Source organism: Vespula vulgaris, chromosome 7, assembly GCF_905475345.1.
Source record: "Vespula vulgaris chromosome 7, iyVesVulg1.1, whole genome shotgun sequence".
NCBI classification, from domain to species: Eukaryota; Metazoa; Arthropoda; class Insecta; order Hymenoptera; family Vespidae; genus Vespula; species Vespula vulgaris.
In genome coordinates this window covers 1,902,501-1,922,500 of record NC_066592.1, presented here as the reverse complement: position 1 = coordinate 1,922,500, position 20,000 = coordinate 1,902,501, and the positions used below count along the sequence as shown (strand labels likewise).

At 37.8% G+C, this 20,000-nt stretch overlaps 1 protein-coding gene across 2 annotated transcripts in view; it reads left to right on the top strand.

Moving 5' to 3' along the window:
* The window catches only part of LOC127065083 (period circadian protein), a 130,393-nt gene that overhangs the window by 64,211 nt on the left and 46,182 nt on the right, over window positions 1–20,000 (top strand). For both annotated transcript variants that reach the window (XM_050996973.1, XM_050996974.1), the window contains exon 3: window positions 15,201–16,753. In XM_050996973.1, coding sequence (XP_050852930.1) covers window positions 16,237–16,753 — 517 coding nt within the window. In that variant the 5' untranslated portion in view covers window positions 15,201–16,236. The remainder of the gene's footprint in view (window positions 1–15,200; window positions 16,754–20,000) is intronic.

Genomic DNA, 20,000 nt, shown 5'->3' with positions numbered 1-20,000 from the left:
TCTCTCTCTTCGTCGTGTCCGCCGCCATGTCCGACGCCCAGTGACGTATACGTCGAATCTATTTTATACTTATAAATTTTCACCGGTTCTGTCTTTCTCTCTCTTTCTCTTTCTATCTTTTTTTTTTCTCTTTTTTCTCCGTTTCGTTCGATAGAAAAAAAAAGGAAGAAAAAAGAAGAAATTTCGGTGCATTGACCAAACGGCCGACATATTAGTATCGAAGAATAACGTTGCTCCTTCTTTTCGTCAGCTGTATAAATATTTTTTTTTTGTTCTGTTTCTTTCTTTCTCTTTTATGGGTGTATGTGTGTGTGTGTGGGTGTAATCTTTTCTTTCTCTCGATACGATCCGTCGTAAATGCTCTTTTATTTTTTTCTTAACTCTTTCATTTTGTTTTTCTTTTCTTTTCTTTTCTTTTCTTTTCTTTTTTTCACTACTTCGCACGACGACGATCTTCTCTTTCTCGGTGCAAATCTTTCTTTCTTTTTCCTTCCTTCGTGAAACAAAATAAAATGAAAAAAAGAAAAAGAATAGAAAAGAAAACTAATGAATAATACAATTCATACGTACATAATAGTCTATTGAAAATATACATAGTATATTAGTACAAAAAAAAATATATATATATTTAATAATAATATTTTTTAAGAATATTTGGATATAATAATAACAATGAAACAATAACGATAACAATAATAATAATATAAACAAGAAAAGAGAAAAATTCGTTCTATATATCGTGTAAAAAAAATTCGGATGGATGGATGAGTTGGGTGAAGGTGATCGGGTCGTTATATACGGCCCTGATAGGAGCGGAGGAACGTTCAGGAAGAACGTGTGCGATATATGCGCCTAGGCTCTAAATGCGCTCGGCGCACGTGCTATTTCGAGGCAAGGACCCAATTGTGCTCGTCGGCACGTTCTTTTTCATCGGCGTTTATGCTCCGTGACTCAATGCCGGGCCAATTTTTAAACGCACGCGTGAGCAGTAGCCTCTTCAACGTTTCATGTGTTTGATTATACACATACACATACACGTACACAGATGTATGTATGTTATATATGTATGTATGAATATATGGGTGTATGGTTGTCCTGCGTATATAAACGTAGATGAATACATACATGATTTAGATGTTGAAAAGAGCATGTAATACTTTTCGCGATAAACACTCCTCAAATTCGTTTATCTTTCGCCCTCTTTAAATTTTTATTGCCTCCGGTATTTAACATTTTCTTTTCTTTTCTTTTTCCTTATTTTTTTTTGGTGTTCTTTTTTTTTTACTTTTCTATTTTTCCATTTTCTTTTATTTTTCGTACGAGTAAATGTGCACTCGATTTCATGCACGGTCGGAACAGCCATATTGGAATCGACGAATTGAAGAGAGTAATGTTTCAAGAAAAAGGATCGTCGATGTGATGTAATTTTGTTCTTTTTCTTTTTCTTCTTCTTCTTCTTTTTTCTTTCTGTCTTTGTTTCTTAATTAAATAAAATATTACTAACGATTTAATGAGTATTACAAAACACAGATACGTCATACGTTTCGTATGAAATCGTTTGGTTAATAAATAAAAAAAGAAGAAAAACATATATACATATTATAAAATTTGTTAGATTCTTTTTTTTTCTTTTCCTTTTTTTTTATATATATAGATATGTAAATATATGCCCTCCTTTTCGAAATGCAGCACCGTTTACGGTCGCTCATATAGTTGACGAGAATTATCGCGCGAAATTTGAAACGCTAGGCGCGAAATACGAAGCGTTGTATCTCTCTCTCTCTCTCTCTCTCTCTCTCTCTCTCTCTCTCTCTCTCTCTCTCTCTCTCTTTCGCTTTTCTCGTAGAGTCACCGGGGCTACGCTTCTAAATACGTACGGTGCACTCGCTATTTCGAGTAGCGTGGACCCAGTTGCGTCTCTCTCTCTTTCTCTCTTTCTCTAGCTGCTTTCTCGGCGCTATCCGAGAGAGTCGCGTCGAAAGGAAGAGAGAAAAAGAAAGAATGAGAGAGAAAGAGAGAGAGAGAGAGAGAGAGAAATTCGCAGAGTTTTTGCTTGCTCTCGAGTTTGGTCTTTACCGGAAACCGGATATGTGGATCGACATCCGATTACAAAATGGCTGCTTCCGGTTCTATACCTCTTTTTCTCTCCTATACACACACAAATTAAGTTTTAAAAAAGTAGAAGAAATTGTACTGATTTAATTTTGTAATATTAAAAAAAAAAGAAAAAAAAAACGTATCAAATTGGATGATAAATAACGTTGATGTAGATGAATGAATTATAGATGACGAAATAACAAGAGAAATTATCACGTAAAACATTAATGATCTTATTATATTAATATATTCTTCTCGAAGAGAAAAATTAAAAAAAAAAAAAAAGAAGGAACTAGAGTTATGAGATAAGAATTGTCGATATTTTTGAATTTATTTAATCGTAACGATACGATGACAAATGACAAATAATGTATGAAGCAAATTAATATTGGTAATATTATAGATACGTGTAAAACGTTTGTTGATGTTAAATGTTTGGTATTTTTTCTTTTTTTTTTTTCGTACGATTTTATATTAAAACTTTTAATATATTCGCGATTAGATATGCCGGATTGTTCGGAAAGGATCAAGCAAATATAATGCATGGAATAAACGACTTTAGATATCCTTGGCCGTGGTGGTCACCGTGAATCGTAACGAAACGTAGTTTGCGCCTCGCCGAGTTATTTCAATATCAAAGATCGTATTATTAGCGCCTGACCCGATAACCGCGCTCTCCTCCGCCAGAATTGTTTCTGCAACTCTGTGTTTACACGGTGAGTTTAGCCCCTCTGCATTACTAATCGAAATGTCAGATACCTTTTGATCGTATCTCCAACTATTAATTGTATCTCGTATATTATCGTATATTATCCTTTGAATTTTATCCTTTGTAATTTTTTCTCTTCGAAGATATGAGATTTTTTTTATTTATTTAAATACACACATATATATATTTATTTATTTATTTACTCATTTAATTTTCGTTTACAACGATTCGCAGTGTGAAAATATATTCAGAATTTTTTGAATCGCCAGATAAAATTTGTTCGAGTTGGTTTGCTCTAGTTTTTTTGATAATTGAAAAAAGGAAAAGAAAAAAATAATACGGACGTGACAAGGACGACGATCAGAAAATTATTATTTCTTCCAAGTAAAAGGTTCCGTTTTCTTTCTTTCTTTCTTTTTTATTTCTTTTTTTTTTTTGTATCCTCCGTGCGTTGAGAATCTTTAGACTTGTAAAAAAGAAAAAGGAAAAAAGAAAAAAAGAAGTGAAACTTGTTCGAGTTGTGGTTGATAATGGAACAAAAAAAAAAGATTAAATTAAAAAAAAAGAGAGAAAGAGATAGAGAAAAAAGAAAGAAAATAACGAATAATAAGAACAATAATGAATATGCGCCAAGGACGCGAGCTTCGAAAAATTAGTATTCTTTTTTTTTTCTTTTTTTCTACTGGCATAACTTTTACGAGCACTCGGCACCGAGCTTGGAAGATTTAATTCTCGCATCAACGCGTTCGCATGCACGCGCTTCATACCAGAATGTGACTGAGATAGAGATAGAAAGAGGGAGAGAGATAGAGAGAGAAAGAGAGAGAAATTCCGCGATGCATTTAGCCGACACAAATCTTCCACAAAATAAGACACTAATGGCCGAGCATATCCTCCCTCGCGTAAACGCAATTTTTCATGACGTTTTTCCACGAGGGCGACGAGTCGACGGCGATAAATGTGTCGCTCATCTCGATCGTCTTCTCTCTCTCTACTTTTTTCTCTTTTTCATTTTGTTTTTCATAGTTTTTCTTTTCTTTTTTTTTACCTTTTTTTTTTTTTAATTTTTTCCCTATTTTTCCCTTTTTTTTTATTGTTCCTTTACGTCGTCGTTAACCTCCTTGCAAACGGATGTTTTAATTAGGTAGAAATGCCGAAGGGCAGGCCGTGAAAATAAATCGCTAAGGATTTATGTTCGACTTACGCGTGGAGAGCATAACGAAAACGAGCGTTAAAGAAAAATCTGTCTTTAATGGCGGCCAATAATGGCGAACGGAATGGTAGCCGATAATGGCGGGAAAATTAACTGTTCGTCGCAAATATTTCTTTTTTTCTTGTGTGTATTGATATCTCGTAGATTTTTTTCTTCTCTTTCCTCTCCGTTTTTTTTTTCTTTTTTTGTCACATTCATTCGTTTCTTTCTTTTGATTAACCCACACTTCGAACGATTCAATTGCATCAAATCTATTCTCGTATTATAAACAATGGGATAAGTTCATAGACGATCGAGATTTTGAACTGGCAGAATCGAGATTGAGATTTTATCGGAAAGTATGTTAAAAAAAGGAATATGAACGAGATTAACTATGATCGAATACATGATCGAAAATTAGTCGACTCGAAGAAAACATTAGAAAAAGCAAACCGATAATTATTAATATTCCTTTGTTAAATATCCTTAATGATAAGTAACATTTTAATTAAAATAATACACACGCACACACACACACACATCTATATATGTCGAGATAAAAATTATTTGCGATGGAGCTTGCTAAGAGGTAAATAAATTGCAAAAGTGAGAAAGAAATAGAGAGAAAAAAAATAATAAAAAAAAAAAATAATAATAAAAGCTAGAGAAAGAGAGAGATCTAACGCGTTCACCTCGAGTCTCGACTTGGCGTCTAGCCTTGCTCTATGAACTAGGTCGACGCCGTACAACATAGCCAACGACGCGGTGCATTGACAGGGAGAAGAGTAGCCACCCCACCAAGTCGCCAAACCCCCTCCAACCCCTTACTCAACCTCTCCACCACCCTATTCCCAACCCCTCTTCTTCTACTCTTTTCTCTCATCCGGCACTCTCGTGTGTACTCTCGTATTTCAATCAGGGACGGAGCATCCCTATCGTTATATCAAAACCGCAATCCATAAATTGAGTTCACTTATCCGTTCGATATATTTTACGCGTGGCATTCATCCATCGATTCTAATATTTCGTTGGAAAGTTTTAATCTTTATTATCAATCTACGAATAAGAATAATTTACTTTTCCTCGACGCGAACCGACGAACTAATTTTTCGAAATGTAACAAATCCATATATTGACATATTAATGTTACAATATTACTATATTGTAATATAATACTACCTGCGAGAGATTAGACGATATATTACCGGAGAATTATTTGAAAAGATTTACGACGAGAAATACGTCGATATATTATAATGATGAAAAACTAATTTCTACGAGAACACGCTTGTGATATATTAGCGGAGAATTATATGAAAAGATTTACGACGACAAATTTTTATCGAAATCAAACGAAATCAACGATCGTCGATATAAATATTACAATAATAAACGACTACCTTCTACGAGAGCATGCGATGGATTACGGGACGATTTAAAAAAAAAAAAAAAAAAAAAACGAAAAGAAACAATATCCATTAATACAAAAATCAGACGGTAGATTCCAAAAAGCGAAGAATACAAAAGAGTAAGAAAAAATGAAAAAGAGAAGAAAAGAAATGTCTGAAAGATAAAAGTAGAAAACAATGCGACGACAATTGATGGGGCTAGGATGCACACAAAGTCGCAACCCCTTCTGTCTGTTGTTTGGCGCCAGCAAACTCTGCGGCCCTTCCGTCGGCAGCTTCGACGATGCGAAGGAGGATGAAGCGTGGTAGAAGAGAAGAGACGAGGAGGATGGTAATAGAGAGGGAGGGAGGGAGGGAGGAGGAGGAGGAGATGAAGGAGGGTGCTCGCGGTCGGCTTTGCCCTAGTTGCAGCGCGCATGTACGCTCCCTACCGCGAGCAGCGTGCTGGCACAAGGGTGGAATCGATTTCGACCTACCAACCCCCTCCTCTCCCCTCCACAGTCCTTCCCCCACCCTCTCTTCTCTGCTAGACGCTCACCACCCACGCGTCCGTCCAGGTCTCGACATTCAACCTGTTCTAGCTAACTTACGCGATGGAACGTACAACGTATACGACGCTCTATACTATCTATTTTAAACCTTTTGTTTGCTATCATCGGGGGTGCAATTTGTTTTTTTTTCTTTTTTTCATTTTTCTTTCTTTTCTCTTTTCTCTTCTGTTTTCTTCTCTTTTTTGTTTGTTTTGTTTCGTTTTGTTCTGTTTTTTTTTTTTGTTATTAAGTCAAACACAATAGTGGCTCTCTCTGTCTTACAAACTTTTCTTTCTACATTAACAAGCTAGATTCGTCGAGTTTAGATTCGTCGATGATTGTTAATTTTGTATATGATATACTGAAACGTTGATTATTCGATTTAATAAAGGACGCGATAAACTAGATACGACGCGATCAAAATTGCTACGATCATCGAAGTAAAATCTTTAGATCTTTAGATCGAGGAAGCAACGACACGAGAGAAGCGAGCATTCAGAACCGTACCTTCATGAATCTTTCAGAATCAAAGACTATGTAAAACGCCATTCGTTTCCGACCATGATCGTTCGTTTACCAGGAAGATTAGAGTGGCAACATTTCGATATTCAAGGGATCCAAAAGACCCGTGACAAATTTCGATGTAATTTCCTAGCGTGTTCCGATATAACGTTTCGATCCCGACGTATTTCAAATATTCATAGGGTGTAACTTCGGCTTTGGATGATACGTCATATAAAAAATGTTACGTTGCTTTAACGCATCACGTTTATTAAATTAATGCGAAGCGTAAGCGAGATAATGGTTAGTTACATAGACAGATATATTCAGTATGTTTGGCCAACGGATTAATTCTGGTTTCATTCGGGATGATTTTATTCCAACCTAATACACCCTGACAGAATTGTTTAAACATACATACATACATACATATATACACGTACACACACACACACACACACACACACACACACACACACACACACAGATATATATATTCCAAATATTTGCTAAGGTTCATCGTTTAATCCTAGAAGCCCTTACCATTTGAAATTCTCCCTTGCTCGTTCTTACTTACTCGTTCGAACGATTCCGAACCTATCAGGAACGCTTATGATAGCTAGAGAAGGAAACTAAGGAATCCAGAGTCCTAGATCTTTGGAATAGTAGGAAGGATTGAGATCGTAGCGTCGCGCTTATCCTGGCAATCGGTTGGAGACAACGACGTGTTCCTCATTGCGTTTAAGTCCGGCTTTGCTAGTAGTAGGAGTAATAGTGTTGGTATTAGTGGCGATTGTGATGGTGGTTGGCGATGGTCGTGTTAGTGGAGACGTCGACAATGACTACGACAACGACTATGACTACGACGACGACGACGACTACGACTACGACTACGACTACGACTACGACTACGACGACGACGACGGAGAATGCGGTGGCTGGTGGTGGCGTGGTGGTGCTGCAGCATCGATCTGATGGCCTAGTTACCAGGAGAGAGCGAGAGGAGAAGAAGGACAGACCTAGAAGGAGCGAGCAAGAGAGAGAGAAAGAGAAAGAGAGAGAGAGAGAGAGAACGTTAGAGAAGCCCCAGTAGACGTAGCGTCGGTTATGGCGGCCTTCGAGTTGATAGGCGACACGCTCGCCTAGCTAGCATCGTCTACGATGATGGTATTAGTAGGACTCTGTTGGTGTATTGGTAGTTTCCTATGGAGCTCTTGGTGCAGAGTCTGGAACGAGAGAGGGAGAGTTTTGTTGGTCGGAGATTGTAGCCGGGATGCGAACCCTGGAGCGAGGGCAGGCATTGACCTAGATGCCCTCTCTACTTCTCATCTCTCTCACTCTCTCTCACTCTCTCTCACTCTTTCTCACTCACACTCTATTCCTATCTATCCATCCGATTCCAACCTTCTCTGTCTTTCCTTTGGTTTCGACGAGCTCGACTAGGTCTCCCGACGAGACCCTGGCCCTGGACAAACCACCTCGACTTCAGCCACGGTTCTTCCATCCTCCTCTCATTCCTTCGACCTCTCTTTCTCATCGTTTCTCTCGTTATCGTACTTGGATGTTCTGGGTGATAGGAGGGGTAAGGAGAAAGAGAAAGGGGTGAAGAAAGAGAGAGAGAGAGAGAGAGAGAGAGAGAGATGAGGCAATAGTAGTCGCTAGAACGTTGGATCAGGGTATCAGGAACCTAGAGTTAGGAGAGGTTTCTCTCGCTTATCCCACGGGATACGGGATCGCAGAGAGAGAGAGAGAGAGGGAGAGAGAGAGTAGCGAGGGGAGTTCGAGAAAACTCCTCGTGCCAGACCTGGAGAGCCGTATTATTGATCGACCCTGAATCCACTTGCTTGTCCACGTTTCCGACTGCCCTCCTTCCTTCTATTCCTCCTGCAACTCCTCCTCCTCCTCCTCCTCCTCCTCCCCCTCATTCTCATCTTCATCTTCATCCTCATCCTCATCCTCATCGTCATCCTCATCCTCTTTCTTTTCTTTTTGCTCTTTCTACTGCATTCATGACTATCTGGTAAACTCTCTCGATCGAGTAATCTTCGGTTCCAAATTTGAAAAGTGGTGATCGATGAAATAAATCGATCGATCGATTTTTGTCATCTTCGATCGAGATGGTAAACACGTAACGATTAGTACATCGACCGATGCTGAGCATTTTACTTGGTCAACACAATTATTTTGTAATCTTTACTTTTATATATATATATATATGTACATATACGTGTATAGAAGTATATAATAAATAGATCAGACTTGGAATTAGTTGGATAAACAACGAATATCAAAGTCTTAAAGGAATTAAATCGATTAAGTAATTATTTTTAACTTGTAATATGAACGAAATTTGTCGTAGTATGTTCCTTCGAGTCGATCTTGTTATTGATAAGAAAGATAGCGAAACAAAAATTTATAAATATATAAGAAGAAAGAAGATGAAGAAGGTTAGATGTCGAAAGGGTTCAATAAACGTTTTGATGTGCAAACTGGGACGTGCTTGAGGCAACGTCTCATGGGCACGCGTCAAACCAATCGCGGATTCGATATCCGGTCTCTCTCTCTCTCTCTCTCTCTCACTCCCTTTCCCTCTCCCTCTACTAGTACTGGTCTTCGTGTATTAGGACGATTTTGGTGTGTATGTATATGTGTATGTGTACATACGTTGTATCGAATGCACGCGGAATATGCATACACGGAATAAGCACGTGCCTCTCTCGGTTTAACGTTGATATACTGTCACAATGCTATTTCGTTTCGTGCATTCGAGAGGATAATCTCTGGGATTGGAAACGTGCAAGTTTACCAAGATAGACGCATTGCAGTTAACGATATATAACCAATTTTATTCCTCGCTTCTTCTACATTTTAACGACGTATCCTGCACTCTTTTTCTGTTTCGAGATTAGATATATCAATTTTGTTTGCTATTAGAGATACGAAGGATGAATTTAAAAAAAAGGAAAGAAACGAAAAAAAAAGGACTGCATTTTCATGAAGCGTAGATTGAAAATATTGCTATTATTTATGGGGTTGTTCCGAAAGTTTTTCTCGTGTTTTTTTATCATGTCTATCTCCCTATGTGTGTGTGTGTGTGTGTGTGAAAAAGAGGGAGAGAGACAGAGAGAGAAAAACATATATATTTTAATACACGTATAAACTAATATACGTATATTCTAATATACTAAATAATATATATATATATTTATATTATTTTTATATATATAAAAATAGTAGAAATTTCGGTGTTACAATTTGGTATCGGTATATATGTACACACACATACCTTTTTACATACACAAACGACGTGCTTGATTAAGTTTTTACGATACATCTTTTTTTCTTTCTTTTCTTCTTCTTCTTTTTTTTTTTTTTAACTTAATGGTCGATCACAATTTGGTATGTCAATGGAAAATGGAAGAGAATCGTCGCACGAACTTTTCGGGCAAGCCAATATATCAGATGCCATCGAGAGATAATAATCACTTTCGTTCGTTCATGTATTCCTTAATACATTTTATAATGAATTAATTAAACTTCCAATTTAGGCAGACTGTAGATGGGGGTGTTGGCGAGGATGGTAGGGAATTATCGCAGGTTACTATAGAGCAATTATATTTTTAAAATCAACGTTGAATTCTGTCCTGGAGGATCGAATATAATGAATACACGGATATTCCATTTTAATCGGACGAAATCAGGAAATGATATTAATACAAAACAAGTATATCTCGTCCCATCGTTGTTTATTAAAAGACGATAAATAGAAATATGAAAAATAAATAAAAAAGAAAATGATATATATATATATTTACATTATTTTTATTATTATATTAATATATTTCTTAATTTCTAATTTAATATAATATTATTATTAATTAATAATGAATATTTATATAATTATTTATTTATTATTTATATTACATATATATACTTATAATATAAATGTATATAAATATTTATTTATAATAAAAATAAAAAAAGAAATATATATATATATATTTAGGATCCTTTTAACGAGAATTCGAAAGATGATAGATAATGGATAAAACCGATTTTATCTGTTATATAATATCTATAAATAAATCGATAAGCTCAGGATTATTTGCGTTGATTCGTAACGTCGATACTTGTGTATCTATCAGAAATAATTCGATCGGTTTGCTTAGCTTGAATCTATGTAAGTACATCATATAGATAACTTGGGATATAGCGCTTTTATCGATATTCATGTAGCGTAGTTATACTATGCGGATGCACGATGCATCCGTTGCGTTTGATTCCCGATGAACCCGAACGCATAGGATTGCAGGCTAACTGTCGATAAGCATGATATTTCTTCCTAGTTGTCACGATTACTTCTATCTGTTTTGTTATTTACATTCCACGTAGGTTAAAGAGATTATGCGATAGGGAGTATTATACATTAAACATGATACATACAGATTTTCTATTACTTCTTTTTTCTTTTATTATTTATTTTATTTATTTCATTTCTCTCTCTTTCTCTCTCTCTCTTTTTATTGTCGTTTGTTTTTTCTTCTCTCTTTCTCTTTCTTATTCAATCTCATCATCAATTTTTTTTTCATCGACGTATCACCCACCCAACTATTATAATTTCTTTCATCCCTTTTTTTTTTTTTTACCTTTTCCTCGTACTAGATGAAAGACAAAAAAAAATGAGAAAAAAATAGAAAAATTCTATTCTCACGATTCATATGCCAAAACTGTGGAAAAAGTGTCAAACTGAAAAATTTCTTCAAAATATCGAATGGCAAATTTTTGTGATATTTTTTATCAGTCTCTCGAGATTGATCGTCAGTCTAATTTATAATATTCCAAGTATCGATGTTGATCGCGTTAATATATTACAAATATATAAATACAAATAAGTACACACACATATACACACAAATAAAATAGCACAAATAAATTTCGAAAAACTGTAACATCCGATACCATCGAGAACTGTTAACTTTTATAATCGAGATTATCCTTTCGATATCGAAAAAGAAGAAGAAGAAGAAGAAAAAGAAGAAGAAGAAGAAAAAGAAGGCCGGTAACATTCAAAGAAAACGTTCAAGCAACTTTCGAGTCTTTCAGAGACTAGAATCGAAGATAACTGGAACACTCTCGATATTCTCAGAGGTCGAGAAGAGAGCACGCGACGAGACCATTCCCTCTGTATTACTCCTCCTCACTTCTCTCTCTCTCTCTCTCTCTCTCTCTCTCTCTCTCTCTCTCTCCCTCTTTCGTGCGCGCGCGGACGCGCGCGTTAACAGCAAGCAGGAAGTGCAATCTTGTGCCGTCCGGATCGCAAGTTTATATTTAAACGCGAGATAACGACGTTTCCATGCGCTCGTAGATTCCTCCGTGCGGTAACTTAGGTGGGCGTCGACGATGAATGAAATAGCGTTTTAGAGATAGTCGCGTCCGGTCGGACAGGTCGGCCAGTTAGTTACTTACTTGGTTTTGCCTAGAGCTCTTGGTCTGGCTTGCTAACCAGCTGGTTACCAGTTAACCGCGGCTAGTAACCTGGCTAGTTAGTTGCTCAACTAATTGGCTAGTTTCTTTCCTCTTTCGATTCATCGTATAAACGCTCACTTTCGATCCTTCTTTTTCTTCTTCCTCATCTGTCTCCTTTACTCTTCGAACTATTTTACTACCAATGGTATTATACTTTTTATTGCCACTGATATTTTCTTCTTCAGTCCGATTCAACGAATATTGTTCGTAAGGATTTGCTTGAGAATCGATCGAATCAGAGAACTCGAAAAGTATCCTTTATCGGTCCTTCCAAGTATTTTTTTTCTTTTTTCTTTTTTTTTTTTACTGTTATTGGGAATTTTATGGGTTTTTATTATTTCCGTTTGCTTTTCTTTTTCTTTTTCTTTTCTCTTCTTTTCAATGCTTTTACGATCTTCTGAATATTGCCAATCGACGAAGCGGCGGATGCTTTCTTTAGTTTTTTTTTTTTTTGTATTATTATTATTCTTTATTTTTGTATGTATATATTTTTTCTTTTTTTTTTTATTTTTATTTTATTTTATTTTATTTTTTTTTATGCGTACAGGATATTGATACAGGCCACACTTTGATATTATTGCTACAATGACCGAGATACAGATCCAAGCGGATTCATGCTTTTTGCGCTATAATTTTACTAGTTTCTTTTTTCTTTTTTTGTCAAGCCGACATTGATTCGTTTTTTATTTCCCTTGTTTTCTTTCACTCTTTTTTCCCTTGGTTTTCGATATCTCATATATACCTATTTTATAATTCCCACATACATTGATTATGTTTCGTTAATTAAATGAATCGAGGATCGGAAATGAGTCGAGAATTGCAAAAGGTAAAAGTAAAAAAAAAAAGAAGCAAAGAAAAAGAAAAAATATACTTGGAAGGATTACAAATGAAGTTTTTTTTTTTATCAAAAATAGAAAAAATAAATAAAACAAAAAAAAAGAAAGAAAAAGAGGAAAATAAATAGAGAAACAAATATAAATTAGAATATAACGCGAATACTCGTGCCTTGTCGCGACAGAGAAAAAGAAGAAGAAGAAGAAGAAGAAGAAGGAGGAGGAGGAGGAGGAGGGGAGCAGGGGATATGAATCGTGTGCATACTTATGTAATATTAACGCCATTGTCGTAGAAGAACAATATCAAACTGGTTGGAAAAATTCTTGAAGATCACTGTCGTTCGGACACGCTCTTGAAGTAAACTCGAAGTCGTGCCGGCGAGAAAAGGAGGAATAGAAGGATGAGAATGAGAATGAGGATGAGGATGAGGATGAGGATGAGGATGAGGATGAGGAGTAGGGAAAGAAGATGAATAGAATGATGGTGGAGAAGACGTGGGTGGGGGAAGGTAGAAGGGGAGGGGAAGGGGCCCGAAGCAAAGACGAAGTTGACGAAGTGGAGTGGGGGAAGAGAGACGAATGGACGGACGGACGGACCGAGAAAGAAAGAGAAAGAGAAAGAGAAAAAGAGAGAGATAGAAGATGGGTAAACAAGAGATATCGGAAGGAACGCACGTCTCGTTACTTTTTTTGGGCCAACTCCGGTGTATTCGAGTTCGTAGCTTGCGTAGAAAGTCGCGGACCCACTGGCCCCCTCCCCTCCCACCCTCGATCTTGTCGTTCCCCTACCCTCCCCTTCCCTCGAACACCACCAGAACCACCACCACCACCACCACCACCACCACCACTACCATTACCGTCGAGAGCGACGACTCGTGCGCCCAACCACGGCCTCGTTTCAAGGCCCACCGTGCTCGAATCGGTGGTGGGGGGCGATCGTGGCGCAGTTTCGGCAACTGCGTCACGCTACGCGGTACGATCGCGACGATCGGAGACGAAACTCTCGTCTCTAACGTTTTACATTAACTGCTCAATTTTTTTTTTCTTTTTTCTTTTTTCTTTTTTTTTTTTTTTTCGTTCGTTAGGAATCGTAGTCATTCTTGACGATCGGTCTGTAAATTTTGTTCTTTTTTTTTTTTTTTCAATTTTCTTTTCGTTCTTTTCTTTTCTTTTCTTTTACTTTCCCATTCGGCCCAAAAGGACACGAGGGACCTTTCGATCTTTTTGTTTCTTTTCTCTTTTCTCTTTTTTCTTTTCTTTTTTTTTTTTTTATTATTTGTTCTTCATTAGTATTATTATTATTGTATTATTGTTGTCGTTGTTGCTTGCTATTGTTGTTGTTATTTTTATTATTATTAGTTAATTCTACATTATCATTCAGTGTGCGTAACGTTCGGTCTTAGAGAAAATTAATAAAGTCGATTGGAAATCGTCGATCAGTCGGTAAGAATTTATTTTCTTTTTCTTCTCTCTTTTGTTTTTTCTTTTCTTTTATGTATTTTTCTTTCGTTTCTTTAATCGAATGTTTTCAAAGGACATCGAGAATGGGTATGAGAGTCGTCGACGTTATGTAAAACGTCCCGTCACTCGTTCTCGCGGACATCATCGAATTCCTTTTAGTATTATGACCCATCTCGAGTTGATACGGCAAATCATTGCTTAGCAAAAAGAAAAAGAAAAGAAAAAAAAACAAAAAGAAAAGAAAAGAAAGAAAAAAATAAAAGAAAGAAAAAAGAAAGAAAGAAAGAAAAAGAAAAGAACAGAAAAGAAAAGAAAAAATGCCGCACGGCGGAAATTCGGTTTGATAAAATTTTACGTTAGATGGTAAAGAGCTAAGCTAGTAAAAGAACAGACACTTGCCAACTTGGTTCCTTAAATTCGCATATGCATGACATGCGTGACATGCGAAGCGCGTTGTCAGTGGTATCGATTTCCGTTTATTTATCTCTTTTGACATGAAATAATAGGTCATGGTAGGTAGTAATAGCACTTTTGCGTACACGCGAACGTAAGCCCTTTCATCGGGGGATCACGCTCGTTTTCAATAACGTATTCGATGTATTGCAGTTTCGATTGGAATAGAAATAGAATTTGTTTTAACCTGTTGCATTCTTTTATATCGATTGAGAACCACTGGGAATCAATTAATGTTAGTTCAATAAACGCATACAGATTTAATTTCATAGTTCGAACTAGGGATATAACTTTGTGTGAACGAGTAATTTTGTATGTACGATCGAATTTGTGTATATATTTTATACGTATATATATACATACATGTCTTGATTTTGAAAACCATTGAAGACTTTGATATTTCATAAATATTCAAATTGACGAATTAACGAATTTATGATCACGCAAGGAGTCTCTATCTAATTACATCGTTTTATTACTTTGTTCCAGATACCTCAAGCCATCGAACGGGCGACAATTGCTATAGCGAACTTTGATGAGAGGGATTATCGATGCGCTCGCGAGCACGCGAAATTCTAACCCTTCCGCATGAGGAGGAGGCTACGGAGGGAATCGGCGGTGGTGGAAGAGAATCGTTTCGTGATCGATCGTCGATCGCGATAATACAATCGTCTGCGTTCTTATTTAAACGCTCGAGGACGTAGCCGCGCGTTTTAATGCAACAATAATAACTTTCAACGATAATAGAAGAAAACAATATCTGGATAGAATTAAAGAAGAAGAAGAAGAAGAAGAAGAAGGAGGAGGAGGAGCAAATAAGTATCGTTAGAGATCCTCAAAAAAGTTCTAAAAAGAAAGAGAGAGCGAGCATCGACACTCGGATCGATACGAAACTTGGTGGTCTCGTCGGGTGTGCGTATCGATCGTCTGGTTGAAAGCAAGAAGAGAAAGAGAGAGAGAGAGAGAGAGAGAGAGAGTGAAAAAGAAGAGAAGAAAAGAAAAAAAGAAGAGAAGGGTAGCTCTCTCTTTTCAAAGATCTCAGGAAGAGTGCGAGGTTACTTTTGAAGAGGGAAGGAGCTGAAAGAGACGCATTATTTTTCTCGTACGTACAACTAAGAAAGATAGAGAACGTAAAGGGGGAAATATAAGATAGGCAGAGGAAAAGAAAGAGAGAGAAAGAGAGAGAGATAGATAGACTCATCAAAACATCACTGCCTTTTCTCGTACGGCGAGAGACGAAAAGAAGAAGAAGTAAGAGGGAAAGGACAAAAGGTGGACTCGCTTAGTTGTAGAAAGGTAAAAAGGAAGGAAGGAAGGAAAAAAGAAAGAAAGAAAGAAAGAAAGAAAGAGCGTAGAGGTCACGTAAGTAAGTAAGAAAGAAAGGAGAGGACTCGTCACGGTGGCCAGCTTAGTGAGCGGTAACGTAGCGGTGCGTTACGATGAGGCGTCGGGGGTGGTCGGTGCAGGGGGTGTCGTCCTGGCAGCGACGTCCAGGCTAGCCACGGCCGATCCACCGACATCCACCATGGACACCAGCGATTCGAGCATGGAGACGAGCAATGGCACCGGAACCGGGACCGGTACCGGCACCGGCACCGGCACCGGTCCCAGCACGGCCGTCGGTGCTGCTGTCCCAGGAACCGTTCCTGGGGTCAGTACGATCGTTGCTAGTGCGGCGTCCTTGACTCTTGTCAAGGCCGAAGTGCCCGAACACCTGGCCGGTACATCGGCGACGCCATCGGCGGTAACTGGACCGGTTGGTACCGGAAGCGGTCTATTTGCTGGGATCGCAAGCAGCAACAAGACATCCAGGCCCGACGATTGGCTCGCTACCGGGAGTCCTGGATCACCTCAGGCCACCCTACAAAGTCAACACGTCGTATATACGACTCCTCAACAACAATTGCCCGATCCCCAACCACCATTAGCTCATTCGAGCCCTCTTGCCCATCAACAGCAACAACCGCCCGCGAGCAACAACGGTTACGCGAGCCCGATGAGCACCAGCAGCTACGATCCTTATAGTCCCAACAGTAAGATAGGTGAGTCTAATCTTTTTTATTCTTTCTCCGTTGGTTCAAGTTAAGTTTAAGAAAGGATTTGTCTGCCCTTTTCAAATACAATAGCGGCGTCCTTTGACGAAAAGAGAAAAGAAATATATACAAAAGATAATTGTAGACAAAAAATAATTCACAAAAGTATATATGTATATATATTTAAATCTTTCAAATCAAATCCATATTCGACACACGTATTCGAGGATGAATCCGCCCTCTTTCCTCACTTTCGGTAATCTCGACGGGTTTTCCTTTTTGGAATCGTCTATCGCGCCATTTCGAACAGAGAGGGAGGATTCTTAACGAAGCGGATTTCGTAGAATCCTCCTCGTAGATGAATATCGTCTTTCAAGACGTGTCCAGTACTAAATATCTCGGGGACAGTGCTTTCTCGGAAGGATCATTGCTTTATGAACGACGCCCTTCCCTTATCTTTACGGGGAGTCGGCCGTTATGTATTCAATAATTTTCTTTCTCTCTTTTTTTTTTTTTTTTTTTATTCTATCCATCTCTTTTTCTCTTTTACTCTAAACGGCGGACGGTAGAGGGGATAATTATAATTTCGTGGATCGATTGATGTTTCTAATCGAAATAAAAAACGAGAAGCAAAAAAAAAAAGAAAGGAGAAGAAAAACAGCGAAGAGGAAAAAAGTCGCCAGAATTTCTTTCTTTTTTTTTTTTCTTTTTTAATTAGACGATTTCGAGAAAGAAAATCGGCGCCGGTTGAATAAGAGTAATGAGAGATCCTCGTTTCTCCGACAGCTATGATTAATCGAGGTCGTTCGAATCGGCCGAAACGAATTAAACGCGTTCAGGTTTAACGCTCCCTTAAAGTATTCTTCTTTCGTTCCGTGTTAAAAAGCGAAGCTAGAACGCTCGTTAAAACGCTCGAGGACCGAGAATGTCCGCGTCAGCGCGATTAAATCAGACCGAACGCCGAGCTTTGATGCGGAGGCGTAGAAAGAGACAGAGAAAGAGAGAAAGAGAGAGAGAGAGAGAAGGAGGGAGGGAGCAACAGTTCGTTTCTGCCGACGCGTTTCGCCTTTATAATGCCGTTTTGATTAAAGTATTTCTTTGTAAGAGGGGGTGGGGGTGGGGGTGGGGGTGGGAGTGAGAGAAGAAGGAAAGGGAAACAGAGAGCTCACTGTGTCTCTCAACTTGGCGTCATCGGTAGGTTTGAAAATTTTTCTCCGTTCATGGACTCTTCCTTCCTTCAAAAACGATTCCTCATCCTCATCCTCATCCTCATCCTCATCCTCATCCTCATCCTCATCCTCATCTTCGTTCTTCTTGCTCTTATTCTTCTTCTCTTGCTCCTCCTCTTTGGAATGTTTCATTAACCCTAATCTCTCCCTGTCTCTCTCTTTTTTCTTTTTTTTTTATTTGCTTTCTTTAGCACCCTCTTCTCTCTCTCTCTCTTTCTATCTCTTTCTCTTTCTCTTTTCTGTCCTCCATTAGTAACACCGTCGATCGATCGTTGCGATCTTAACTCTACCATGTAACGTTATTTATTTTGTTTTTTCTTTCTCTCTCTCTTTCTCTCTTTTCTCTCTCTCTTCTTTTATTTCTTTTTTTCTTTTTTTTTTTTTATTCTTTTTAGTTATCTTCCTCCGTGAGACATAGGGAAGCCCCATGATCTTCGAACACTTTAAAGGATTCTCGCTATTCTCGACCCTCCCCCTCCAACCCCCTCACGTATATCTCCTATCTAACGTATTACGTTGTACTAGTTATTTCTTACCTGTCCACTTGTCCGACCGATGACAAAAATTGGTTTTTACTATGAAGGAAAATGTTATTAGAAATAAAATTGATAAGAGAGAGAGAGAGAGAGAGAGAGAGAGAGAGAGAGAGAGAGAGAGAGAGAGAGAGAGAGAGAGAGAGAGAGAGAGATAATAAAAATGGAAATAAGAAGGAAAATTAAGAATTAAGCAAAAAATTGAAACAAGCAGAGAAGAAAAAGAGAGAAAGAGAAAGAGAAAGAGAGAGAGAGAGAGAGAGAGAGAGAGAGAGAGAGAGAGAGAGAGAGAGAGAGAGAGAGAGAGAGAGAGAGAGAGAGCTGAACACGGGTTTCTTTCTCTTTATTTATATATTTATTTTGCTTTTTATTTATTTATTTATTATTATTTTTTTCTTTTTTATCAAAAAATCGCGTGCAGTGTGTTGTACGGGTGCAAAAGCATATTCGTACGTGTCACGTACGAATGTGTCCGCTTTAATCTTGTTCTCGCTTCGAAAAGAAGAAGAAGAAGAAGAAGTAGAGGAGGAGGAGAAAAAGGAAAAGGAAGAAAGAGAAATAAATTTAAACGTTAAACATTGCCATCGTCCGAGGAAGCGAGTTTCGCTTGTATTTTTCAAACTAAAATAGGATTTCTTGTATCGCTTCGTCCACGTTTTCATGAGGAAGCACGTCGGTGTTCACCGATCTTCTCTCTCTCTCTCTCTCTCTCTCTCTCTCTCTCTCTCTCTCTCTGCAGATACTCTGTTCTACCGTGCCAGATGCAATTCTCGCGGCCTGGAATTTAAACCGAGACGTCGTCGTCGCGACGCCGAGGCACCAATTCGCCGCCTCCATCCTTTTCCTTTCCCCCATTTTTCGACCGACCTCGATTCGTGTATTCTCTCTCTCTCTCTCTCTCTCTCTCACTCTCTCTCTCTCTCTCTCTGTTTTTCTCTCTTTTTCTCTCCTTTACTCCCACTCCCATTTTCATACTCTCTTCCTTCTTCTTCTTCTTCTTCTTCTTCTTCTTCTTCTTCTTCTTCTTCTTCTTCTTCTTCTTCTTCTTCTTCTTCTTCTTCTATCTTTTCATCTCTTCGAACGATTTTCATAAATTCGTTCTAGTGACTCTTTCGATTGAATTTTTCATATTTCCATTTCGAGTAATCAATTTTGAATAGGTGCATTTGGTTAATTTTGTTATTTTTCTGAATATTTTTCTTTCGTTACTTTTTTTCTTTTTATTCAATTCTTTTTCTTTCTCATTTTTCTTTCTTTCTTTTTTTTATTTCCTTTTCATTTTTCTTTCCCTCTCTTGTCTGATTCTATTCTCATTCTAAAATTCGCATATCGGATCTCTACGACAATCGCGAATGATTTACCAAGTAAATTTTTCTACACTTTAAAATTTAAATTTTTCATGGCAATCAATTTTGATAGGACTGATTAATTTTATAACTTTTCTTTAAATTTTTGTTTGTATTCTCTCTCTCTCTCTCTCTCTCTCTCTCTCTC